Source organism: Eriocheir sinensis, chromosome 16 (genome assembly GCF_024679095.1).
Source record: "Eriocheir sinensis breed Jianghai 21 chromosome 16, ASM2467909v1, whole genome shotgun sequence".
Classification (NCBI taxonomy): Eukaryota; Metazoa; Arthropoda; class Malacostraca; order Decapoda; family Varunidae; genus Eriocheir; species Eriocheir sinensis.
In genome coordinates this window covers 15,930,395-15,958,269 of record NC_066524.1, presented here as the reverse complement: position 1 = coordinate 15,958,269, position 27,875 = coordinate 15,930,395, and the positions used below count along the sequence as shown (strand labels likewise).

Here is a 27,875-nt window from a genome sequence, read left to right as displayed (position 1 = left end):
AGGTAAAAATCTCGCTTTGTTTATAGTGAGGTGTAGGACGCTGCCTGCTGGAGTCACCTGATCGAAGATGGAAGGGAGGGCTGTCATCCTTTTGCTGTGCTCCCTATTTTGTGGAGTTTTAGCCAAAGACCACGTTCCTGTCTTGATATGGAACCCCAGCCAGTAAGTACAAGCATAACACTATAAATAAATGTCAGTGTGGTGATATATTAATGCGTGATAGTTGAGGTATTGGAGATAGAAGAGACCCATATCGATAATCAGTAATTTATTCCGTATTTCCGGCTTTTCTATTGATTAAACGTGAAATAATTGTAATATGGGACGCCAGGCAGTAATTACAAGTATAATATTATAAATAAGTGTTGGTGGAGTTGTTCTTATTAATGTGTCGTAAGGGAGGTATACCTTCGAACATTTTACTGTTTTATTTATCGTTCGTACTTATTTTTCCTTATTTCTTTCTTCTTCTTATTATTATTATTATATTTTTCCTTTTCTTCTAATTGTTCCTTTTGTGTCTATACTGATTTGTCCTACTTACCCACCCATATATTTCCTAATCCCGGTTTTTCTATTGATTAAACGTGAAATAATTACGATATGGAACCCTAGGCAGTAAGTACAGGGATAATACTATAAATAAGTGTTAGTGTTGTTGTTCATATAAATGCGTCTTAGCCGAGTCATACCTTCTTACAATTTACTTTTTTTCTTTTTATATATTTCTCGTTCTTATTAGTTCGTCCTTACTTCTTTCTTCTTATTCTTTACCTTTTCCCTTTTCTTCTAATTATTCCTTTTGTGTCTTATATTTTCTAATCCGGGTTTTCTATTGAATATGGAACCCTAGGCAGTAAGTACAGGATAATACTATAAATAAGTGTTAGGTATAGAACATTTTACTTTTCTTTTTATTTATTTATCGTTCGTACTTATTTTTCCTTCTTTCTTCTTCTTATTATTATTATTATCTTTTTCCTTTTCTTCTAATGATTTGTTTTGTGTCTATACTGATTTATCCTACTTACTCACCCATATATTTCCTATTTCCGTTTTTCCTATTGATTAAACGAAGAAAAAAATAGCTGTAAAAAGGTAAAAAAAAAAAAAAATAGCTGCATCTATTATATACTGTAAAAAAAAAAACAAAGGAAGAAAATAAATATCTGTGAAAAGAATAGCTGTCTCCATTACTGTAAATCAGAAAAAGGAAAAAATAAGTAAATAGTTGTATAAATAGCTTACTGTAATAAAAGAGAAAAAAAAAGAAATAATAGCTGGCTCCATAACTAAAAAAAAAATTGCTACCAAAGAAAACAAAAAAGTTAAGTAAATAAAAGGATAAAAAAATGCGGCTTCCATTACCATAAAAATAAATGAAAATAAATAAGTAGCTGTAGAAAGTAAAATGTAAATAGCTGTAAAAAAAAGAAGAAAAAAGAAACAAGTAGCTGTAGAAAAAAAACATCAATAGCTGCCTTCACTACTATATATATATAAAAAAAAAAAAATAAATAAAAAATCAAAAAATAATAATAATTATGTATTCCGAATGTTGTTCTGTCATCACTGAAACTGATGCTGATATAGGTGCACTAATGCCGTTGTAATGACACCGCAGTATAATCGTAGTTTCAAAGGCAGTACTACGCCCTTCCAAAAGTTTTCCCAATTAGAACTATTGCAGGATCTGGCTATGACCAAAAAAGCAATACTGGACAATTTTCTTGACAGGAATCAGGAAAGTGTGCGCGCCGTCTCTGCACTGCAGACCCTTGACTACGCCACCTTCCAGTCCAAGTACCTCTCTGAGTTTCAGCCCAAGAATGTACTCCTCTTTATCCAAGATGCGGTAAGTGGTGTCCAATTTTTCAGGCTCTTTGTTTCAGTGTGTCAAAGAGAATTAAAGTCACTTAAGAGCAAATTCCTAATAATGTGTTAAGATTATCAGTGTAAGATTATATTCCTTTTCTTGTAGGTGTTGTTAAATTTTTCAATCTCTTTGTGTTAGTATTTCAAAAAGAATTGAGTAAAGTCGTACGGTTAGAGCAAATTCCTTATCATATGTTAAGGTTAGCATTGTAACATTACATTCCTTTTGTACATCTCAATTAAATACTTCAACTTCATATTTTACCTTATAGTAAGTCATCACTGTGATGCCCTTCCTTTCCCCATCCACCCCCAGCTGAGCGTGGAGGACTTGTCGAGCCACACCACAGAGTTCCAGCCCTTGAAGAAGTGGATGACCAACAGCCACTACCTCTACCTGCCCAAAGTGGAGGATCCCGCCCACCTGGCTCACGACCTTCCCTCCCGTGGCTACAACGTGAGTCAGGGGTCCATGGTCTTAAATGTATGACTGTTTTCCAAAGCTACAGAAAAAATTAACTGTGTTTTAATAGCTTTGCCCCTTTCACCCCTTCTCCTCTGGATGCCACATATAGATAACCTCAAGAACTTTTGGTCAGTCTACACCTAGCCACCATTGCTCCCTCACACCTAGCCAGCCACTCCTCGGAAATGTTTGGTAACGTCACAATAACACCAATGATTTTCCATGTCTCAGGTGGTGACCCTGGAGCCTGGGGTGCCTGCTGCTGGCCTGGACTTGAAGCAGCAGGACAACAACCTGGTGGTGGTGAAGCTTCCCTCCACCCTCACCAACCCCAGCAGGAGCCATGCACTCCAGAAAGCAGGTGACGTCTTATTCATTTCATTATTTTCAAACACGTATTTTCCAATGATGTGTTCTTGTTCTATATATGGTTGCTGCTGTCTTACACTTTCTGATCTCTCTTCTGTGCATACCGGACACCATAGCAGGAAGTGTCTCAGATCTCCTACCAAGGATGTGGAGTCGGGTACTAAAAAATTTGGCTTGCTCCGACTCTGACTCCAGGAAATTTTAAGGCTGCGACTCTGACTGCGACTTCGACTACACCCTCCTCTCCCCCTCCCCCCCTTCTGAAGTACACTACCATATCGATATTCACTAATTTATTCCTTTTTTTTTTTTTTTTTTTTTTCCATCGCAGCCTATAGTGCCATTAGGCTTCCTCACTGATGGGGCCTGATGGTCGTAAAAGAAAAGAAACAAAATATGCAAATAGCTGCCTCCTCCACTGTAAAAGAAAGGAAGAAAATAAATAGCTTCCTCCATTACTGTAAGAAAAAAAAAGGAAAGTAAATTGCTACCAAAGAAAAAATATTAGTTAAATTAGTAAAAGGAAAAAAACCTAGCTGCCTCCATTACTGTAAAAAAATAAAATAATAAAAATAACATCAAGCAAATCAAGCCCCGCCACACCACACCACACAACATCACACGCAGTTGGAGATGTTTTTACTGACTCCGACTCCACACCTGTCATCTACTTCCACTTCACACTCATCGCACGTTGTTTCTTCTTTCCTCCCGACAGTTGAAGTGATGCAGAATGTCATCTCCAAGGTCGGTGCCAAGAGGGAGTTCACCTTCATCTTCACGGGCCTCAAGCCATCTGTGGTAAGACAGTTGATCGGTGTCACCATTGTTTTCTTAACCCGTCCGCTGCGATTGGCACGGATTTGGCTTTCACTGGTAGCCTGGTAACACAAACTCCCAGGTCTTACTCTGCCTCTGTGGTGGATAGTGGAGTGTTTTCCATGTGGTATTGGTATGCTGGATATCCCCTCCCAAGGTGCAGGACTTTACATTTTTCTTCATTGAGTTGTAGCAGCCACTTTTTATTCCATTCCTGTAGCTTGGTGATGTCTTCTTGTAGGAAATCCGCAGTCAAGGGGTTCATTTTTTTATGGGAGAGGAAACAGCTCAAAGGCAAAAACAAAAAGAAAACAAAAAAGCTCACTTGGCATTGCTCCCATAAAAGCGAATTGAAAAAGAGCGTCCAAAAGAGAGATCAGTTCTGGATGGAGATGTGGCTTGCTACTCACCTCTTGCTCACTAAACTTATATGTAGATGAGCATTAGGAAGATATAGGCCGCCCTCACTTTACGAATGGGTTACGTCACTGAAAAAATAACTCTTCCGAAATTCTGTGAAACCCATTAAAAGTTTGGTTCCAGTATCTTCATTTTCCCGTCACATATCAACTCCTTTTGTGCTTAGGGAATCTGTATTTGTGTACACTTCCGAACAATGATTTCATAACTTCAACGATGATTTAACGTGCATACTTGACTAAAGAGCGTTTGCCCCCAGTGATTGATGAGAAAGGTGAAAGATAAAGGGAGGTGTGGGGAGAGTGGGGTGTATATTGGAAGGGGATGGGTAGGGGAGGTGTAAGGGGGGAGTGTGGGGCTTATATTAGGAGGGGAAGGCAAGGTAAGGGAAGGTCTGGGAGTGTGTGGTTGAATATGCTTTACTTATATTTATGGTCGCATCAAAGCAGTAGAAGAGGAGAGAGTAGCCAGCTTCATCTCAGGTACCATGTTGCTACTGAAGAGCCACATGAAATTCAGATTGATGGTGATACAATAGTGTGTTTTTTTGCGTGATGTAGGTCTGGTTTGGACCTTGAAGAAATACCTAAAAAAAAAAAGAAAAGAAAACTATCATATCAGTATCGGTTTGAACTCCACACATGGCTCGTTTAGTAGCATGGCGCCTGTGATGAAGGTCCCCAAACTCTCTTATTCTACGGTTCTGGTCACTATCATCACCACCACAGGAGGACAACAGCGAGAAGTACGAGGAGCGGCTGCGTGTGCGTCGCGCCGCCGGTCAAATTCCACAGGAGCGAGGGTTCCACAGTGAAAGCTGTGTCATGCTTTACTTCAAAATGAACTTCACCCTCACCATCATGGACAACACAACAGAGGGGTAAGCCAGGGTGGACGTGTCTGCTGAGGAGTGAGTGGTTGGAATTTGATTAACCCGTCTGCTGCGACTGGCACGGATTTGGCTTTCACTGGTATCCTGGTAACATATACTCCCAGGTCTGTCTCTGCCTCTGTGATGGATAGTGGAGTGTTTCCCATGTGGTATTGGTATGCTGGATATTCCCTCCCAAGGTGCAGGACTTTACATTTTTCTTCATTGAATCATAGCAGCCACTTTTTGTTTCATTCCTGTAGTTTGGCGATGTCTTCTTGTAGGAAATCCGCAGTCAAGGGGTTAATGTTCTCTACCTTCTAACCTGCCAAGTGTTTCGCATTTATTCATATCACAATGTTAGAATAGATGCTGAGAATGATAGTTGGATGAATTACTTGAAGCTCAGTGAGTGGCTGTGTTGGTTGTGACAGGGAGAAATAGGTGATGTGTGACTGGTGGTGAAACCTATTTTGCTGGGTGATGTTTTCTTCTGCACTTATGACTTTTCTTGAATGGTGCATCCTTCATCCCGCCTGGTGGATACAGTGGTAATAATGATGTCTTGTTTATATTTCCCATGCAAAAAAAAGTAAATTTCCCTATTTTTTGAGGCTAACTCTTTGATTTTGGTCTTCCAGACAAATTGTTGAAGTCATTGATGACCAGCCCTCAACTGACACTGGTCACTGCGACGACCCTTCGACCCCAGACAGGACAGCCCAGATCAATATGAAGTTCACGGGGCATATGGAACACTTCACCAAACTGATATTAACGTTAGTACATGAGGCTTCACGTAGAATGGGCTGTATATACCAGAGCTACTTTGAGGATTTGATGTCATTCCACTGGTTGGATGAAATTTTAATGGTGTCATTGTTGGTTTGGTTGTAATCAGTGCTGCGTCTGGAGTCTGGTAATGATGGTCACACTTAATCATTATTCTTTATCTTTAGATTTAACTTCAAGGCTACCAGCAGCTCATGGTCATTTACTGATGTTGATGTTCTCCTGAATAACTCTGCTAAACAGTACAACTTGGGGGTGAGTATGATAGGGGTTATGATTCTACGTAATTCAGTTGAACCATTAATACTGCAGCTTATTGTGGCATTCAAGTTTTATATATAATATTAGTTTTAGGAGTAACACAAATATATTTTTCAGGTGGTAAGCCCTGCTATCACGGGTATCCCCATCGGTATGTCCTACTCTTGTTCCGAGAATATTTACATTTCAACAAACGGCAGCACTCCTGGCAAGATGATGATTGTATCAATGGCAGGTGTTCAGGTAAGGAGATATTTGGCATTCAGTAAGTCATCAGCATCATCATTGTGCATTGACCCATTTTCTAAGCCAGGATGGATCTCATCTTGAGTGTAAATCACATGGGAGGGTGATGACAGTCTCTAAACCCATCCGCTGCGATTGGCATGAATTTGGTCTTCACTGGTAGCCCAATAACAAAAACTCCCAGGTCTGTCTCTGCCTCTGTGGTGGATAGTGGAGTGTTTCCCATGTGGTATTGGTATGCTGGATTTCCCCTCCCAAGGTTCATGACTTTACGTTTTTCTTCATTGAATTGTAGCAGCCAGTTTTTGTTCCATTCCTGTAGCTTGGTGATGTCTTCTTTTAGTTAATCCGCAGTCAAGGGGTTTAGTTGCCAATATTTCCAGATGGAAGCCTTCCATGATTCTGCTGCTGGCAACAGCACCTTCGGTCCAGCCTGGGACTGTGTAGGGTTCTTCACGGTGCCCATCTGGGTCAGTCTGCTCACCACACTGCTGCTGCTCATCATCCTCACCACTGGCCTCTACATGCTCAGTGATATCAAGACAATGGATCGCTTTGACGACCCCAAGGGACAGCCTATCATGATCCCGGTCTCAGACTAAGTCTTGTACTTCATCAAGCTTTGTCTTCGAGTAAGTCTTGTGCATCATCAAGATGTAGCGCATCACAGTAAGTGTTTCCAAAATTATTGGCCTTAGTGTTGTAATCATTGGCCATACCTGAGTTTCCATTGTAACTCATAGGAATTTGTTTAACATCTTGCAGCTCATGTAAAAACTATACATTCAAAACAAGGGGAGCACACTTAAGATGTCACTTATTGAATTAACTGTGATGTATGCCAATGGTTAGCTGACAAATTAAACGTGGAAAATTGTCAATGCAACTGATTTTTCATGTACGTACTTACTTCTCTGAAATATTACACCCTAAAATATTCTGAATGAAATCATAATCTTTACCCAGAGGAGTGGATTAAAACTACATACTGGGTGGGCAGTTTTACAACACAGCACAAGGCAGCTGTTTGTGGGAGTTTGCAGACTCTTGTAAGCCAAGCCAGGCTGCCTGGCCATAGCTACTAAGCCTTAGGATAATTTAATTTCCTTTTCATAGGGTTTTTTGAAAGATCATCAGTTAGTAATGTTTTGAGGGATGATCTGGTCCCAGGGTTGTGACTACTCACATCCATTGACTTAAGAAGGACTAGTGAATAATTAGTGAAATTCCTCTGTAAAGAATTTTAATGATGGTTGGCAGTAACAGCTGACTTTGTAACATGTCCTTGCCTAAGAGAATACTCCGGTGCTGCCATAATTAGTGATGGCGACAGCTGCCCTGTTTGATCAGTGGTAACTTTTAAGGATCAAATTGTCTGCTTTAACAAGTATTACCACAGCCACAGTAACTGTTGTGTAATGAACAAATGACTGTCGTCAGACACTTGATGCACCCATTTTAGAGGGTATAAAAACAAACTTTCAGCCGTTTTCTTTTCTTTTGTCATTCTGTACAAGTTTTATTCACGAACCAAAGGGAATACATAATTTCATGTACATGAGCTTTTCAAAAGATGAGTTGTTTCTCCCTTCTTTGCAAGGGAGTCAGCATTCAAATGTTTTAGTAAAAATAATAGTCCACTTAGAAGGAGAACATTTGTATTAAATGTACTAACCAACAGAATGAGGTTTTGAAATGTACTAGCACAAATGACGGTACTGAAATATGAAAGCAACAGTCACATATTTTCCTCCAATTACTTCAGCCTCCATGTTGTAAATTAAAAAAATGTATCATATTATTTAAATCCCATTGTGGTGTTGTGTGTGTATCAGAAATGTTGAATATTAGATATTTATTGGAATGTGTTGTGGGATATTTGTGTCACAAGTCAGTGTTTCCCATTTTAAGTAACAGACATTCCAGGTATTCATGTGACCAAACAGTTCCCAATATTTACATAGTCGTCTTATATTTAAGAAGTACCCAAATGTATATGCACTCTTGTTTTTGTAGCCAATTCTCTACAGGTAGCAAACTATTCAAATCATACATAATTTCATAAGTATGTATACTCCTTGTCAGTCTGGTGGCTACCGATGTATGTTTATTAGTAACTATGGCTTTCCTTTGGTAGTAACTCACTGGTAATCAATGTATACACCGAAGACTTGCAAGCATTTGGGTAGTTCTTATTTTATGTATCATATGTACAGTGGTAAGAAATATATGGTGTTGTTAAAATCACTTCTTGTATAATTTTCCAAACATTTGACTATTTCCCAAGAGGACTTAGACATCATCTAATACACACTGCAGTTTTTCTTTCTGTAAAGTCTTGCGGAGACACACTATTCAGAGGTAACTGAACCAAGGCAATAAATGAGAATAACTCCCTGGGGGTGGGCAAGCCTTCAGCACTGCCCGCCAGACATCACCTCAATGCTGTACACTTCTCTTGGTGCCGAGATGCTACACTAAATAATAAAAAAAAAAGCCTACTTTTCAGATTCTTAAAAGAAATTACTAGTCTCCTCGTGATCTGGCTAAACCTGCTGAGGTGTGTGCTGAGCAATGATCAAAATGACACAGTAGATTTCTAGTGTATTATTGCTTAAATTAGTGCCTGACTAGAATGACCACACTGTTAAGGTGAACCATGAAAATGAAGACTGATATGAATCATATAAATACATGAAGTCCATTTGTACCATGAACCCTTACTTACTGCCATGAATAAATTATACAGCTGCCAAGAGTACCCTTACCTATTTTGTGCTTCACTTTACAAATAACAAATGCCCTTCACTAACAACACACATAACAGTTCTCTAACCTATGGCATGCTGATCACAAAATGGTTATGCCATTGTTGCCGAAACTCTTATAAGTTTATATTTGTAAGTTATGTTTAAAGTAATATATAGCTTATAACATTTTTTATATAAAAAGTTACGATTACTTTGATCTTAAAATCAACATGTAATTGTCTCCTATGATTCTTTAAACCAAAGAAAAATAAAGTTCTCTATCTTGGCCCAGTGACCATTGAGGGCAGAACAACACTGTTATTTACAATACTTGCTATGTTACAAAGCCCTGCTGCAGATGAAGCTGAATATCCAGGTACGTAACAGATAAACTTGCTCTCATGTGACACTCAACATAACAACCTTTCCACTTGAGGGAAGGAAACAAGCCACAGTCCATGAAGCTCTCATATTTACATCCAATTTCACTAAGTGGCCCCACTGAAAAGAAAGAAAGTCAGCTCCTAATATACAGGCAATCTTGTACTAAGGAGAAATATTTCCTCAAACTGCCTCAAGAATACTCACCTCTAATGTATAATTACTTGGAGAAGCCCTTCAAGTCTTCCTTTACCTTCCACTGCATCAAGTGCAAACAAGCAATAGCGTCCTCCGCACTGTCATGACCCGAAACTGTGAAGAAGGAGCCACATGACAAAACAAAATGAATACTGTTATGAACTGTTCTGCTGGCTTATTCAGGTTTAACACCTATTGTATGGAAGCAACATAAATGTACTTCAGTTAATTATTAGATAAGCACAGCACTTCAGTTTAGAGAGACTCATATGTATGAACGTTTTCTTGCAAGCCTTCGATGATCTGAGCATTTTGCCCTCAAGTTAAAATTTTTGGCACAAGGTTTAGTTCATAGTCCAGCGCGTGGTGGTGGCAATACAGCGCGGGAAGCCCCGAGATGTAACCAAAAGTTCATTATTTTAGTGGCATCATTCAAATGTTTACTAGTGCACACTATGAATTCTTCCTGTGTTCATGTATATATTGACACTGTATACACCTATGGATTTACAAATGGCTGCTTGGAAATTAATCTGTTTGTAAGTAGAGGAGACTCTGTGTAAGTAGATCTGAATTAATAACAAAAGGAACAAATTACCATCATCTTGAATAATTCTCTTGAGGTACTCTGCTGCTAGATTTTTCAGGGCACGCTTATAAGGGGCTCCCATCTTGTGTGGGAACACCACACTCGTGTCCACGACTGTGTTGTGGATCAGCTGAGGAGAAAAGTTAGTCAGAATAATCTTCACATATTACTACCTTACAGGCAATGTAAATAAATAAGTGTTGTATATATAGATGTAAACAAGGAGCTGCTCAGACCCCAATCAAATGAAAGATAAAATAAAATATACAACTCTGGGCCGTATTATAAGTTGGATCTGAGAAGTTTCGGGTCCCTAAAGAGTTATTCATCCCAAACTCTGTAGGGACCCGAAACATTTCGGATTCGACTTGTAATCGGCCCTCTATCTCACCTTGAGTGCATGGAGATCAGACTCCAAGCTGTGCCCAATAAGGATGGTCTTGTCGGAGAATCGTGCCAACAGGGCGGCCTGAACGTCCCGAATGGTAAGCGTCACCTCCTCCATGTCACTCTCTGTTATCCCTGAAAACCTACATACCACATTGAGTTATTGGTGTGGCAGTTAGTGATGCATTGTCAACAGAAAAGATAGTTTAAAGGTAAACTCCACTGCTGATGAATAAGTCTGTGCTACAACGACAATGACGGGCCTACCTGGTGTTGTAGTCGAGGATGGGGTTGTCAGGCTTCACCAACTGTTCGTACACAACGTTGCCGTCCCAGGCAATGACAGTGACCCGCGTGAGTTCGTTGCCCTCGGTGGTGTAGCACATCTCACAGTCTAGCCATGGGTGACAGGTAACTCAGTGTTAGAGTGCACGGCCAGTGTAGCATGCCGGCCATGCAGTATATTGAAGCAACAACTTGTCCTCAGATATTCCCTACCTCATCATTTTCAAAAAAATTCTAAGTCAATAAGCGCACATTTAGAATTAGGGGTTTCTCTCTGGTACCAAACAAATAAATCCCATTGAAATCATAATGCAACTTGGCACAAGTTTCTTTGGTACCTACCAGGCATAAAATTGACATTCTACTGTACTCACTTCACTCAACAATTACTATTCCTGCTTGTCTTGTATTCTCACATTCTTTGTGCACCCATTACTGTGACATTCCTCATCCACCTAACACACTGGCCTCCCTTCCTCACCCAAGGCATACAGTTCCTTGTTGCTGCTGGACATGTCCTTGCTGATCGTCCTGACATAGCCGCGCAGGTTCTTGGGGTTGTAGTTCTGGGACACGTGTGTGGTGGCCTGACTGCAGCCCTCTGACCCTTGCTCGCCCCCACAGCAGGAGTAAGAGGTCTCAAAGAGGCCATACTTCCTTTTCTTGTACGCCCGCCCCCAGTGGAACACGCAAGGTGCGCTGCTCTTGGGAAACCCCCACTTGTCTACACTGTAGAGCACAGAGCAGCGGTCACAGTAGCGTTCTAAGGCACTTGGGCTGATCTTCTTGCGAGTGTCAATCTGAGGAGACACAAAACAAGTTACTGTAAACCCATATAGACAAAAAAACTTTCACAAATCCAAAAAATATTTATTACGAGTAAACCTGTAGAGGCACATTAGAAGCATTACAGTTGAGGCTTAACCCAGGCTTGGCTTTGGGTCAAAGCAGTCCTTCCCAACAAAAACTACAATTTGCTATGGGAGGCACGAAATCCCCTTCTGCTACTGAGCACATCATTCTAAAAGTCAACCCAAAGAAACAGAACAAAGGTACAGTCACTATCCCGTCCCCCAAAATTCAAGTGATAATGACAGTGCGAGTCACAATCACCATCCTCAAAGAACATGTCAGGCCATGCACGTTCAATGCAAACAAAAAGCTTCACAGGACCACCCAAGGACTAAAAGGATGACTACCTTCTGGACAATAGCTTTCCCCTTCTCCTCGGGGTCAGGACCAGGGTACCCGTTCTCCCCCAGCTGTTCCTCCGTCAGCACATACTTCAGCAGGTGCTTGTAGAAGGTTTCACCTTAAAATGAAAATACAAAATGTGCCGTTAATGAGAGACACACAACCTGTCTAACTCCATAGGGGAAAATAAGGAAGTTTATCAAAAAAGAGGAAGTTAAGGTCATATTCCTAAGGTGACAAAGTTAAATAGGATAATTTAAGTTCTTGGTGGAGATCAACAGCCACACTCCTTGCGATAGTAACAGTGACTGCCTAAGGATATACCATGGTGCAGCATTTTCAGTAGACTCAAACACTAAAACTAGACAAATATCCGAGTGTGGCGAAGGTTCAGTGGTACCTTTCAGAGCTGCATCGAGGCTGCTGGCACTCTTTTTAGACTTCTCAATGCTCCAGGAGCCTCTGCAGCCCCCTGAGGACAGCACAGTGGAGTGGGACAGCCGCACGTGGTTGGGGTTGATGGGGTGGGGCCGGGTGGATGATGGGGATGACGAGGGTGAAGGCGAGGATTGGGGCTTGCTGGACGATGACGATGGTTCTTCTATACACATCTTCTCTGCCACTGTAAAATGTCTGATATAGAACAACTGTGGATGATGGAGACATGCTACTGTATTCCATTCTAACACATACGTATCTATCTATATCACCGACACCATGTCCGCTAGAACTCCCAGACAGTGGCCATGGCAGAAGTCTTTAACCCGTCCGCTGCGATTGGCACGGATTTGGCCTTCACTGGCAGCCTGGTAACATATACTCCCAGGTCTTTCTCTGCCTCTGTGGTTGATAGTGGAGTGTTTGCCATGTGGTATTGGTATGCTGGATATCCCCTCCCAAGGTGCATGACTTTACATTTTTCTTCATTGAATTGTAGCAGTCACTTTTTGTTCCATTCCTGTAGCTTGGTGATGTCTTCTTGTAGGAAATCCCCAGTCAAGGGGTTAAGTATGTATGCTTGGGGGAGAAGTGTTTAAGAATATAACCCTGACCCTCTATTTTGGCCACTCACTACCTGATTCTAACTTCTTTTTGCAGGAGAGGATTTCCTGCAAGAAGACATCGCCAAGCTACAGGAGTGGAACAAAAAGTGGTTGTTACAATGCAATGAAGAAAAATGTAAAGTCATGAACCTTGGGAGAGGATATCCAGCATACCAATACCACATGAGAAACACTCCACTATCCACCACAGAGGCAGAGAAGGACCTGGGAGTATATGTTACCAGGCTACCAGTGAAGGCCAAATCTGTGCCAATCTCAGCGGGACGGGTTAAGCTGCTTCCGTTGCGGTAAAGAAAATAATAAATACACAACAATACAAATGCTCACACTGGGGGTCCTGGTCAAGTAGCTCCTGGGCCCCCTCCCCTGCCTGCTTCTGCGTCCTGAGCCTCTTGACGGCATTCACCACTAGGTTGAGGTACACCATGCGGGATGGCGTTCGCTGGTAACACACTCGCTCCTCCGCCGCCGCCTGAGTTTGGGGATAACAATTCTTTCTTTAGGGGGCGGCTGACGGACGTGTGGGTGTGTAGTGTGACCAGGAGCAATAGAGTTTGGCCAAGAGATGTGCACAATTCATACTGATGCTGATTCCAATAGTCTTTTATGATTTATGTACTTCTTCAAGACCCTGACCACACTTAGAGCATTACAGAGCATAAAAACACTTTGGTCGGTATTCTAAGACACTTTCGCTTCTCACATCAGCTATTTCTAAAGGTCAAAGAGGGGGTCAGTCAGGTTCTAATGAGTGTTTCTTCAGGGTCATGGTACAGAGGAAGGGTCAAACTACCACCAGGGTCATAAAACTACTACCGGATATGCCCACAACTCCTACGAAAGCCTTGTCAAATATGTGTTCTTGGGCGGCGAAATGTCTTATGATACGACCCATTGTATCTGCGTCAATATGAATTTTGTGCCGCTCTTCTGCTAATGACATGGCACCTGTGTTGAAGATGGCCAGACTCTCCTATTGTAAGGCTCCGGCGTGACTCATTCTATTTGATTACAGAGGAATTAAAACTACGGAAATCTGGCTCACAAGGTTAAAGGCAGAATTTCTTACACTCCTCTATCAGGGCATTGAGGTAGAGCTGCTGCAACTATCCTATTCTGTGATGCTAGTGTGACCCATTCTATTTGATTACAGAGGAATTAAAACTACAGAAATCTGGCTCACAAGGTTGAAGGCAGAATTTCTTACACTCCTCTATCAGGGCATTGAGGTAGAGCTGCTGCAACTATCCTATTCTGTGATGCTAATGTGACCCATTCTATTTGATTACAGAGAAATTAATACTACAGAAATCTGGCTCACTTACAATGTTGAAGGCTTCCCTCTCGGAGCAGAATTTCTTGCACTCTTCTATCAGGGCGTTGAGGTAGCGCTGGCGGATGTTTTGAGGGACCAGACTCCCATGCTCAGGCTGGATGATTGGCCGAGCTAACGTGCCCTGCAAAACACATGCATTAAGTGGCGGGAAAAAGGTCGTCATGGCATGTTTCAATTTAGGTGCAGAGCCATATTCAGCAGTTAAATAAATTGCTATAGTAAATCAGATTGGCGAGATTGTTTTTGCGTGTGGCTAGGGTTGATGGGGTGTGGCTGGGATTGATGGGGTGTGGTTGGGGTAGACGGGGTGCAATTGGGGTTGATGGGATGTGACCGAGTGGATGATGGTGACGAGGGTGACACTGAGGACAAGGGTTTGCATTTTTCTGTTTTAATTTTTTTATGCCCTTGAGTTGCTTCCTTTGCTGTAAAAAAAAAGAAGAGGAAAACAAGCTAACTCACCGTTTTGGGCAAGTGGGCGACCCTCTTGCCGCCCTTGGCCACCGTGTGCGCCGTGGTCTCTGGAATGACCCCGGACGCACTGGCTACCTTGGGGGAGATCTTGTTCCTGGCGCTGGAGGAGGTGTGGTTCCGGATCTTCCCTTGGGCCATGAGGAGGGAGCTGACATTGGCCACGTGAGCAATGCGTTTCTTGATTTTTCCTGCGACAGAGATAATGTGGAATGATTTTTTTAATACAGTCGTCCTTCAAATAGTACGGTTTCAATTTTATACGGATTTTCATAGAAGATCTTTTAAGGATTTTTAAATTTTCTGCTCGCCGGGAAATTTAAAAATCCTAAAAAAATCTTCTATGAAAATCCACATAAAACTGAAACCGAACTATTGGAAACCGTACTATTTGAGGGACAACTGTACTCTGGTTCATTTTTTTAGACAACCATTTTTACCTCTTTCCCATCAATATTCCCTAATTCAACTCAAAATAAAATAACAAAAAAATAACAAAAAACAAAATAAAATAACAAAATTAGCTAACTCAGTTCCTTAACCTTATCACGAGGGGCTTAGTTCATTATCATACATTTTTTTTTTTACAACAAAGGAGACAGCTCAAGGGCACAAAAAAAGGAAACAATAATAAAAAAGCCCGCTACTTGCTGCTCCTAAAGTGACTAATAAAGGTATACTGTAGTTGATAGAGTAGGTGGAAGAGAGTCAAAATCAATCAATCAATCTGGCTCTACTCTATCTAATCTCTATAATCAATCAATCAACCAATCAGGGTCTTTATGTAATCTAATCTCCTTCTAATCAATCAATCAGTCTGCTCTATCTAATCTCTATAATCAATCAATCAACCAATCAGGGTCTTTATGTAATCTAATCTCCATTTAATCAGGCAATCAGGGTCTTCTCTATCTAATCTCTATAATCAATCAGTCAATCAATCATTCAGGGTCTTTATGTAATCTAATCTCCATCTAATCAAGCAATCAGGGTCTTCTCTATCTAATCTCTATAATCAATCAATCAATCAATCAATCAGGGTCTTTATGTAATCTAATCTCCTTCTAATCAATCAATCAGTCTGCTCTATCTAATCACTATACTCAATCAATCAACCAATCAGGGTCTTTATCTAATCTCCATCTAATCAATCAATCAACCAGGGTCTACTCTAATCTAATCTCTATCTAATCAATCAATCAATAATGGTCTACTCTAGCTAACAGGGTAGTAGAAAGAGGGTCAAAACCAGATGGAGGCGTTTTGATACTCCTCTTGAAAGCTTGTATGTAGAGTGTGCAGTATTTATATATCGTCACCCTCATAAAAGAATCGCCTAACTCACTTTTCAGCGATTTCCAGGTTTTTGTCAACATCAATTTTTCAACATGACGGCCATTTTTGTAGAGTTGCCTTCGCTATTCAGGGTTTGAGTGTTCTAGAATTGGCCTTTTCATTTCTGCCTAAATCTTAAGACAAATGAGATAATGGCAGTTCTTTTCTGATTTCCTGTACAGTAGAAAATAATGACTCAGGCGGCTTGTTTACAAAGGTGATGATATATAATGAGGGACTAATTTAGGGACTACCATAGCCGATTGAGTACCTAGCTGAAAAAGGGTCAAAGTTAGATGGAGAAGGGTCTTGATATTCCTCTTGAAAGCATGTAGATATATAGAGTGTGTAGTATTTAGTATGTATGTTACGAGGGACTAATGAGAGCGTGCCGTAGGTGGTGGCTGAGTGGTTAGTGTGCGGGCCCCACATTCACTGCCTGCTGGATGACGGTGGTTTGAATCCCCACGCTACCACCTGGGATTTTTCAGTCACCGCCGAGTGGCCTAAGACTACCCACATGCTGTCCTGAAGACCACCCATCAACCCGGACTCTAGAAGAAACCGTCCAAGTGAATCAAGAATGAGTTCCGGGGGGCAGCATGAGCCAAGCATAAATAGCGGCACTATATAAAATAAAAATAAAAAAAGCTTGCGCCATGACGGGCTTGGGTCAACCACCAGGCCCCTGAAGAAAGCCTACCGGCGCTACAGGCGAAGACGTAAAAAATAAATAAATAAATAAATAAATAAAAATAAATAAATAAAATAAAAAAAGGTAGCCAGGTGAAACTCGGATGGAGAGGTGTCTTGATACTTCCCTCTTGAAAGAACTAAAGTCATGTATGCAATTGTGTATAGCATCGACGTACATTATGAGGACCCGAGAAGACTTGGACAACGCATATATACTTGGCTTACCCGAGGAGGAGTGGGATGCGGGGCCGTGGTGGGTGGAGGAGGAGGCTGCCGCTATGCTGGTCCTGCTGGTGGAACTGGAGGAGACAGCCGACGACGCTCCTTGAAGGTGGTTGATCTGCTGTTCCTTCAACTTGAGCTCCTCCTTCAACTTCTGGTACCTCTCCACCATTTTCTGCACGGGGATAAAGCAGTACCATAGAAGAACAAGAAATATGCACTTAAGATACAGATATAGAAACGGTTTGTCTTTAGTCCTATAAGAAAAAGGGCAGTCTAGGAGTGGTTTTAAGGGGGAGGAATTTCTGTTTTCTGCTATGTACCCTTGCTTTTTTTTTTTTTTTTTATATAGCAAGGGAAGCAGTTCAAGGGAGAAAAACAAATACAACAACAAAAACAGCCTGCTAAAAACTGCTCTAATGAAAGAAACCAGAATGAGCGGCCAGAAGCGAGGTCAATTTAGGGAGAAGAATCATTAGAAGTGACCGTAGGAAGTAGAAGAAAAAGGGAAAGAAAACAAAGGTAGAGGTAGAGTTAGTGAGCCCATCTTCTCACCTGCATGGGATTGTTTCTTTGGTGGCGTGAACCTGAGGGCTTCTTGAGGATGAGGTTCCCAGTGGAGGATGACCGCGCCTTTCTCTGCTTGCTAAGGGCTGAGGTGGGCTCCTTGCTCTCCTCTGTTGGGGCTTTGATCTGAGGTAAGAAATCATACATGTAATACTAATACTAATCATACTAATACTAAACAACTAAATACTAAATACTGATCTTAAAACTAAATACCAATGCTGAACTTCTGAATACTAATGCTAAATTACTAAATGCTAATCTTAAACTAAATACCAATGCTGAACTTCTGAATGCTAATGCTAAACTACTAAATACTAACATTAAACTAAATATTGATGCTCAACTTCTGAATACTAATGCTAAACTACTAAATGCAAATCTTGAACTAAATACCAATGCTGAACTTCTGAATACTAATGCTAAACTACTAAATGCAAATCTTAAACTAAATACCAATGCTGAACTTCTGAATACTAATGCTAAACTATTAAATGCTTATCTTAAACTAAATACCAATACTAAACTTTTGAATGCTAATGCTAAACTACTAAATGCTTATCTTAAACTAAATACCAATGCTGAACTTTTGAATGCTAATGCTAAACTACTAAATGCTAATCTTAAACTAAATACCAATGCTGAACTTCTGAATACTAATGCTAAACTACTAAATGCTAATCTTAAACTAAATACCAATGCTGAACTTCTGAATACTAATGCTAAACTACTAAATGCTTATCTTAAACTAAATACCAATGCTGAACTTCTGAATATACTAATGCTAAACTACTAAATGCAAATCTTGAACTAAATACCAATGCTGAACTTTTGAATGCTAATGCTAAACTACTAAATGCAAATCTTGAACTAAATACCAATGCTGAACTTTTGAATGCTAATGCTAAACTACTAAATGCTAATCTTAAACTAAATACCAATGCTGAACTTCTGAATACTAATGCTAAACTACTAAATGCTAATCTTAAACTAAATACCAATGCTGAACTTCTGAATACTAATGCTGAACTACTAAATGCAAATCTTGAACTAAATACCAATGCTGAACTTTTGAATGCTAATGCTAAACTACTAAATGCAAATCTTGAACTAAATACCAATGCTGAACTTTTGAATGCTAATGCTAAACTACTAAATGCAAATCTTGAACTAAATACCAATGCTGAACTTCTGAATACTAATGCTAAACTATTAAATGCTTATCTTAAACTAAATACCAATACTAAACTTTTGAATACTAATGCTAAACTACTAAATGCTAATCTTAAACTAAATACCAATGCTAAAATAAAAATACTAATGCTAAACTACTAAATACTAATGTTAAACTAAATACCAATGCTAAAATAAAAATACTAATGCTAAACTTCTGAGTACTCATACTAATACTAAACATACTACTAAATACTGATACTAAACATACTAATATATCTCCGAGTCACGAATCTAGTCCTCATACATGATTGCGCTTATGAGATACGAACAACAACCATCTTTTCAGAACAGAGCTTAAGGCGATGTTCTTTTACCTTCTTGGGGAGGACCTGGTTTTCTAGGGGGTTGGTGCCGGGCTGGAACTCATTAAACATTTTCATGCACTCCTCCATGATGCCGGCATCATTGTGATCCACCTCATCACTGTCCGAGTCAAGAGTCTGCAGGGAGAAGGGTGCGTGAGTGAGTTGTGATAAGGATGTGGAAATTACACGCATAGGAAGAGGGGGAATGAACAAAACAAAGTAAGGATGCATAGGAAGAGGGGGAATGAACAAAACAAAGTAAGGATGCATAGGAAGAGGGGGAATGAACAAAACAAAGTAAGGATGCATAGGAAGAAAGGGAAAGAACTAAACAGAATAAGGATGCATAGGAAGAGGGGGAATGAACAAAACAAAGTAAGGATGCATAGGAAGAGGGGGAATGAACAAAACAAAGTAAGGATGCATAGGAAGAGGGGGAATGAACAAAACAAAGTAAGGATGCATAGGAAGAGGGGGAATGAACAAAACAAAGTAAGGATGCATAGGAAGAGGGGGAATGAACAAAACAAAGTAAGGATGCATAGGAAGAGGGGGAATGAACAAAACAAAGTAAGGATGCATAGGAAGAGGAAGAGAGAACAAGAGAAAGTAAGGAAGGAGGATAAAGTTAAATAATAAGTAGAAAGATGAAGAAAGTAATTAAAGAGATAGATAGATAGAGAAGAAACATAGATAAATAAACAGACAGACAGAGAAGTGAGAAACATTCATCTACATTAACTTACTGCAAGACAAATAAATAATCCATAACAGCATATAAAACACAGAGAAACTAAAGACACCAATAGTTGATACTCCGATCCGAATAAGTCCAGTATTATGATCACGACAGTAACTAAAACTAACTAACTAAATAAATAAACACAACATCTGGCTCAGTAACACAACAAAGTCTCGGCACTCAGCACCTCCCGGGCGGCGTTGATGGTTTCCGAGCTCAGCATCTGCTCCCAGTCGTCCTGCGGGATCTCGTCCAGCACTGAGAGGTCTGGCAGCGGAGAGTCGCCTGCCAGTGTAAGGCGCGACATGTTAAATGGTGCAGCGACTTACGGAAAAAAAAAGAAAAATTAAAAAATAAACAAAAAAAAGTGATAATAATAAATAGTGAGTAAAATATAAACATTCCTACCATTTTGAGTTAGATATATATAGCACCAAGGTACACATACATACACATGCCATAAGTTATACACACATACATACGACTGCAAATTATACATACATACATATACACACACCAGAAGTCACAAACACACACACACACACGCACACATATGTTACATCACCACAAGTTATACAAGCACACATACACACACAATTGCATCAACAGAACTTACACACACACACACACACACACACACACACACACACACACACACACACACACACTCTACCAAAGGGTCAACCACACACACCACCAAACAATTTTCTATATTTAGCTAATAGTGGCATAGGAACATGACTGAGAAATCCAACACTATATCAAAGTCTCAAACTAGTAAATATATCATTGGTAGTATAACAGCCAATGATGCATATTCACAAACAAACAGACTATGCATTTAATTATAAGTGAATGCATAGATATTTTACATGGTTTCCTATATGGGGGAGGTAGATAAAATAATGAATAAGGAGAGAAAGAAAGGGAGGATGCAAGAATACCTGTCATCCCTTCCCTCTTACCCTGATTAGAGAAGTGATCATCGGCAGAAACTCCATCATCTGAGTCATCCTCCGCTAACACCTTCCTCTTCTTGGCTGCCTCCCTTCCCGCACCAGTCTTCACCAGCGCAGACACAACACTCTTATCTTCCTTGTGCTTACTGCTACTGCTGCTACTGCTTCTCCTCCTGCTGTTACTGGTGTCCTGGTGCTTAGTGTTACTACTGCTACTGCTGCTATGCTTCCTGCTTGACGTGCTGGAGTGTCGACTGGTGTCCTTTTCGCTCCTGCTTGGATCACTGACTTTCTTGTTCTTGCTGGTGGTGGTGGTGGTGTCAGTGTGCTTGGACGAGGAGGAGGAGGAGGAGGTGCTGTGGTGCTTGCTGGTGCTCTCTCTACTACTACTGGTGCTGCTTGACTTCTTGGGGGTGGAGGTGCTGGTGCTGTGGTGGCTACTGCTGCTCTTGCTCTTGGACGAGGAATGTGATGACTTGCTCTCACTCTTTTCAGGTTTGTGGTGAGAATCTGGAGCCTTTTCTGATCTTGAGCTTTTGTGCGTCCTGCTACTTGACTTGTGCTCGGAGTTATGTGAGCTTTTGCCACTGCTGTCGACGCTTGATTTGTGGGTGGAGTCCTTTTTCTTCTTCTTGGGATCAACCTGCACACCCTTGCCATTTGACAGCTCCTCCCCGTCGCTCGTACTCGCGTTGGCTGCAGCATCAAATAGGGAGATCTCCATCAGAGTCTTCGGCTTTGGTTTCTTGGTGCTGGCCAGAACGAGGTCAAACATGGACATTTCGGACGGCTCTGAGCTGATCTGTGGGGTCGCTTTGGGTTTGTCGATACTCTGCCTCCGTTCCTCCGTTTTCTTTCGCTGCTGTGAGGCCTCGACGTCGCTGGTCTTGGACTCGGAACTCTGCCGTCTCTGAGCTCCCTTGTCTGATGTACTCTCCGTGCTGTCCTTCCTCTCGTGACTCGACCTCCTACGGCGTTTTTCCTCAGCGCTTGATCGCCGCCTCTCGTGTATCTTCTCCGACACTTTACTCCTATCCTCATGAGACTTATCACTACTTTTATGTACAGAAGCGTTGCCGTGAGTATTCGATTTCTCCGATGCGGATTCCTCCTCCTTCTCCACCTTCACCTTGGACAGGTCAGGGATCAAGGTGGTATTTGAGGCATTCTTTTCCACTTTGATCTTTGAGGGGTCCACAGGCATAGGTATTGAGACATCTTCCTGGCTGTGGTTCTTGGTGGAGTCCTCGGTAGAATGCTGTCGTGATTTGCTCGCACTTCTATCCCTGCTCTTTCTCTCCTCTCTACCACCTTTCTTTCCCTCCTCCAGTTTCTCGTCTTTGGATTTACTTTGTTCCTTATGCTTTGAACTCGAGTCCTTTTCCTTGCTTTCTCCACCTTTCCGAACCCTACTGCTGTTTCTGCTCGAACTTCTACTGCTACTTCTGCTCCTGTCCTGATCCGAGTCCCTCTCCTCACTATCGCTGACGTTTCTGCTCCTATGTCTGCTTCTGCCTTTCTTCTTCCTATGCTTGCTTGAACTTCTGCTCCTGCTTCTGCTTCTGCTGGAGTCCCTGCTGCCACTCGAACTCCTGCTCCTGCTGTAGCTCTTCCTCCTCTTCCGCTTGGCCTTGCGTCTGCTCTTCTTGTGTTTTGACTTCCTGTAGTGTTTTAGTTTTCTTCTGTGTCTCTTTAATTTTTTGTGGTCGACCTCATCATTGCTATCTTTATCATCGCTGTTGCTGCCTTCCTTGCTCTCGTCTTTCTTTTCCTCGTCTTTCTTGTCATCGTCATCCTCCTCTTCCTCTTCACTATCATCCTTGTCTACTTCATCCTCCTCCTCCTCCTCCTCCTCCTCCTCTTCGTCCTTCTCCTCCTCTGAATCCTTGCTTTGGTCGCTGAGGCTCGAGGTGCTGTCCCGCCTCTTCCTTGACCTCTTGCTCCTCTTGCGGTGACGTTTGTGGCTCCTCTTGCGCTTCTTCCTCCTGTGGCGCGAGTAGTCCACATCGGAGGAGCTGGAACGACTCCTCTTCCTCTTCTTCTTGTGTCTCGCTCGTCGGTGTTTGGAGTCCTCCTCGCTCTCCTCGGTGTGGGAGTCCTCGTCGCTGTTCTCGGATTCTGACGCTGCCTCACTCTCGCTTCCCTTCTCCTTGTCCTCTGAGTCTTTCGTGGATGTCTTCTTGGTGGCTTCTTTCTCCTTTGGTTCTGGTTGCGTCTCCTCACCCTCGTCTTTCTCCTTCGTGCTCTGTTTCTCGTCCCCGTCCACACTATTGGTTGACTCCGTTTGGTGGTTGGTTGCATCCTTTTCCGGCGTCACTGCTTCCTTCACCTGGTCCACGGCTGGGTTGGTCAGGCTCTCGATCTCCTTGTTCAGATCCACTTTATATTTCTTTCTCGGTCTTACGATTTCCGAGTCCTTCTGGCTTGTCTGATTTTCACTTTCCTTCGACTTTCTCTTGTTCGAGGTGTTGTCCCCATCCATCATGTTTAGTATCTCATCCAGGTGATCATTGCTCTTCGTGACATCAGGTGCTGGGATGGAGTTTCTCACCAGAGGGATCCAGTTCCGTACATTAGGCCTGGCAAGTTTTGGGGCATCAAGCGTCGGCAGTAACTTAGGGAGATGGGTGTGTCCTGTCGCCTTGGGTGCCTTCTTCTCGCTGGGGGGCTGAGAACTTGGCTTACTGGGCTCTTGGCTTTGTTTAGGTGTTGTGTTTTTATCAACCGTTGCCTCGCTGTTTGTTTTTGTGGGCTCAGTTTGAGGGGCAGGCTTATCCGGTACGCTCTCCTTCTCCTCCTTTTCCTTCTCCTCTTCCTCCTCCTGGTATGATGCTCTCGAGTTAAAAGCCTCAAATCCATCGCTGGAGGAGGTGAATATAGGCGACGGGGGGAGGAAGTAAGGGCCGTCTGTTATGACCTTGTTCACACTCTCCGGCTGAGACACCTCATACCTCTTCACCTCCTTGTCCGTCAGCTTCTTGGCATCAGCGATCAAGACGTTATTATCCACTGTCTTCTTGTCTGTGTTGCTTAAGCTGTACTGGAGTTTCCCAAGTTCCTTCACCCTCTTTTTCTTAACTTTCACCTTATTGTTCATGGAGTGCTCGGCAAGAACCTCCTCCAATAGGTCAAAGTCATCGTGTTTTTCCTCCACTTCTTCACTGTCGGAGGAGGAGAATTCACCCATCACAGCACCGTCCTCCTCCTCCCCATTCCCTTTGGCTTCCCTCAGGCTGCTAAGTGTCGTTGGGTTATACGCAAGGCTGCTCTCACCATCCACGGACTTCTTTCTCTTTTTCAGCTCTCTTATGGGCGTGGGGTTGTAGCTTGGCGTGTCTGGCGGCCGAGGGTAAAGCTTCTTGGTCTTGCTTCCCTCCGGCGATTCATGAGTTATGGGGTCGATGCCGATGCGGATGGCTGAGGCGTCGACCGTTGAGGCGAGGGTTGGGTTCTCCGCGAGCACCTTCTTCAACGCTTCACTCATCAGCTGCTGCAGGAGTTCAGATTTTGGAACGGTTTCGGTTGCCATCACAGGTTGACTTGTGTGTGGTTCGGGCTGCTGCTGTTCTTGCTGTTGTGGTTGCTGTTCCTGCTGTTGGGGTTGCTGTTCTTGCTGTGGCTCCTGTCCCTGCTTCACTGGTGAGGCTGTGGGGGCCAAGCCAAGGGCAGCCCTGTTTAACTCGAGAAAGTCTGCAATAAAGAAATAAATTATGTTACGTCACAAGATAGTTTGATGTGGTGGAATGTTTAGTTGTGCATACGATTCATTTGGCTAAAAAAAAGGACCATACATATAAACAATGGAAAAGAATAAAACAAAGAAGACCAAGAAGGAAATTAAAGCATAAGAAAATGAAGGAAAAGAAACAAAATTCAGGATTCAGGAGCAGCGAGTAGCGGGCATTTTTTTTATTATTGTTTCCTTTTTTTGTGCCCTTGAGCTGTCTCCTTTGTTGTAAAAAAAAAAAAAAAAAAATTATATGAGAGAAGGCATGGAGGTGCTGTTACAAAGGCTAAACTTTCTGTAATACACCAGACCAGACAAAGGTTTAAGATGTGCCATGAGTTTCGTAAAGACAGATGACGGAATACACCTCTACGCATGTCCGTGTCTTCAAGAGGCTGCTGCTTCTTCCCTTCATCAGCATTAGTTTCCTCTGGGGCTGCTGAGGGTGTGACAACTTGTGAAGAGGTTGAAGAGGAGGAAGAGGAGGAGGAGACAATTCTTTCTGGAAAAATAGAAAAAGCATAAAAAGTAAATGGATGGAGAACAGATGTAAAAGATCAATGACAGCAAATGATAAATATGAAAGTTTACTAAACCTGGAATGTGACCATCACATTTCCTCTCTATCTACAATCCTGTCCATTATCCTAACTAATGCCTTTCCTGCCCTCCTATCTGACTGACACATCCTCTCACAAAGCCACCATTCTGCATTCTTGTAACATGTCTCAAGTAGTACCTAAATGAATTACACTTTCCCCAATATATCTCCCAGTATATACTGACAAAGGTTTTACAACTGCATGCATAAAAATAAATAAATCAATCATTGAAGGTTGGTTTCAAACATACTTAGCAATCAATAGCTATACATTTCTCCTTTGACTCCTTTGACCTCTATTCAGGAGCAGTAAGTAGCGGCCTTTTTTTTCTTTTTTTTTTCTTTGAGCCCTTGAGCTGTCTCCTTAGCTGTAAAAAAAAAAAAAAAAAAAGAAAAAATCACCATCTTATCTATGTCTTTGTTGGATAAATTCAGATTCAACAAAGATGTCGGCTAGAATTGATTCACTAATAGAGTGGTGGATAAATGGAACAGGCTTGGCTGTCATCTTTTAAGTGTTGATATGATTGATAAATTCGAGAGGTTAGATAAATTCATGGATAGTAAAGTTAGGTTGCCATAGATATGAAGACATCCCTTACACCAGGTTCTTCCAGATAAACACTAACAATTTGAGAGGTCACTCCCTGAAACTGACCAAACCTGACCACTGGCAGAGAACATTAACAGAGAAATGGAATGCGCTCCCCAACAAAGCCACATTCAAAGTGTGGTGAGACAGACACATGGGACTAACGAAATGGCACTGGCTAACATGTCTTAAGAGGTGGGGGACATCACAAGAAGTTACCTCTTGATTCCCCACTATCTGTTCCTAGGTACATTCATAGGTAAGCAGGTGGAGTTGGGTTTACAGGAGCTGCCTTGTGCATGCCTAACAGCCTCTTGCAGAAAGTCGAAGGAAAGTGAAAATCAGACAAGCCAGAAGGACTCGGAAATCGTAAGACCGAGAAAGAAATATAAAGTGGATCTGAACAAGGAGATCGAGAGCCTGACCAATCCAACCATGGACCAGGTGAAGGAAGCAGTGACTCCTTACATTCTTAAATAATAAAGATGACAATAATGACACAGCACAATCAGGGCACCTCTTACCGTAGGCTCAGTCCCCTTTACAGTACATCAATTATTCACAGTGATGTGTACCAGCGCTGTGAAATGACCCTTGACCTTAAATAAACACTAATCATGTATATTTTGACGTCTGACAGGCCCAAGACCACACCACCGCTGACCTTAATATCGTAACAAAACAATACATCAATTATTCATAGTGACACGTGTACCAGCGCTCTGAGATGTCCCAGGACCTTAAATAAACACTAATTATGCCTGTATTAAAGTGTTACAGGCCCATGTCCACGCTGCCGATGACCTTCCACAGGGGTGACCTTACATGACGAAACACCACATTAATTATTCACAGTGACACATGTAGCAGCACCCTGAGGTGTCCCTTGACCTTAAGTAAACACTAATTATGCCTGTATTAAAGTGTGACAGGCCCTGGACCATGCCGCCACTGACCTTAATATCGTAACAGAACAACACATAAATTATTCACAGTGACACGTGTAGCAGCGCCCTGAGATGTCCCTTGACCTTAATCACACCTTATTCCCGTATAAATTAACGTGTGACAGGCCCAGGACCACGCCGCCACTGACCTTACACTGGGCTGACCTTACATGAAACAACACATCAATTATTCACAGTGACACGTATAGCAGCGCCCTGAGATATCCCTGGACCTTAAATACACCTTAATCCTGTATATATCAACCCGTGACAGGCCCTGGACCATGCCGCCACTGACCTTAAAAACTACACGTCAGTTATTCATAGTGACAAGTGTAGCAGTGCCCTGAGACGTCCCTTGACCTTAAATAAACACTAATTATGCCTGTATTAAAGTGTGACAGGCCCAGGACCACGCCGCCACTGACCTTAATATCGTAACAGAACAACACATCAATTATTCACAGTGACACGTGTAGCAGCGCCCTGAGATGTCCCTTGACCTTAAATACACCTTAACCCTGTATATATCAACCTGTGACGCCCTGGACCACGCCGCCGCTGACCTTAAAAACAACACATCAATTATTCACAGTGACAAGTGTAGCAGTACCCTGAGATATCCCTTGACCTTAAATACACCTTAACCCTGTATATATCAACCCGTGACAGGCCCTGGACCACAACTTCGCCTGCCTACACGAGCCTGACCTTTCACGTCGTGGCGGAAGTGGCAGTAAGGTCGTCTACAGGCGCCGCGCGAGTGGGCAGGACACGCGATGCCCCTGAAGTAGCCGCTGGAGGGTAGCATGGTGCCCCCCCCTCACCCCTGGCCTTTAAATGGGGAATAATGACGGGGAATTAAGGAGATACACGGCAATTTGCACCCCCTCTCTCGGTAAGGCTCCTCCCTCTCCTTTTGCCTCCCTCACAATGTTTTGGTTGCCGTCTTCCTCTTCTTCTTCTTGTGACCTGTCCTCCTTCTCAACACTTATATATACTTCCCAGTCACACTATGAACTTATATTCTTAATTAAACCTTTCAGAGCCCAAGTGACGTACATTTTAAAAGGTTTTCGTGGAATTGGTGGGCATCTCCGGGGGCGGTTTTAGCTATAGTCTGACGTACCCTTATATAATTCTCGACACTTCTATATACTTCACACATGAAC

The 27,875-nt window shown here is 42.1% G+C and overlaps 2 protein-coding genes across 5 annotated transcripts; one reads left to right on the top strand and one right to left on the bottom strand.

Annotated features, from left to right (window-relative positions):
• The first annotated feature begins 24 nt into the window (after positions 1 to 24).
• On the top strand, positions 25 to 8,366 carry LOC126999398 (V-type proton ATPase subunit S1-like). The gene is made up of 10 exons (XM_050861970.1): positions 25 to 162; positions 1,738 to 1,855; positions 2,192 to 2,332; positions 2,573 to 2,702; positions 3,429 to 3,511; positions 4,678 to 4,829; positions 5,462 to 5,599; positions 5,780 to 5,867; positions 5,991 to 6,116; positions 6,503 to 8,366. The coding sequence occupies exons 1-10, from the start codon at positions 68 to 70 to the stop codon at positions 6,719 to 6,721; spliced, it is 1,290 nt and encodes a 429-aa protein (XP_050717927.1). The 5' UTR covers positions 25 to 67; the 3' UTR covers positions 6,722 to 8,366.
• LOC126999396 (titin homolog) lies at positions 7,727 to 27,667 on the bottom strand. Of its 4 annotated transcripts, XM_050861967.1 has the most exons (18): positions 27,415 to 27,667; positions 24,931 to 25,065; positions 20,843 to 24,526; positions 20,065 to 20,201; positions 19,145 to 19,270; positions 17,583 to 17,720; positions 17,031 to 17,202; positions 14,766 to 14,965; positions 14,293 to 14,424; positions 13,295 to 13,439; positions 12,304 to 12,525; positions 11,909 to 12,021; positions 11,191 to 11,509; positions 10,692 to 10,818; positions 10,429 to 10,567; positions 10,047 to 10,167; positions 9,458 to 9,562; positions 7,727 to 9,370 (listed from the first exon to the last, which is right to left on the bottom strand). In XM_050861967.1, the coding sequence occupies exons 1-17, from the start codon at positions 27,512 to 27,514 to the stop codon at positions 9,471 to 9,473; spliced, it is 6,102 nt and encodes a 2,033-aa protein (XP_050717924.1). In that variant the 5' UTR covers positions 27,515 to 27,667; the 3' UTR covers positions 7,727 to 9,370; positions 9,458 to 9,470. The 4 variants fall into 4 exon arrangements, with proteins under 4 accessions (XP_050717924.1, XP_050717923.1, XP_050717925.1 ...); XM_050861966.1 differs by having other exon boundaries at positions 7,727 to 9,562; XM_050861968.1 differs by having other exon boundaries at positions 7,727 to 9,562; positions 20,065 to 20,162.
• Between the last annotated feature and the right edge of the window lie 208 nt (positions 27,668 to 27,875).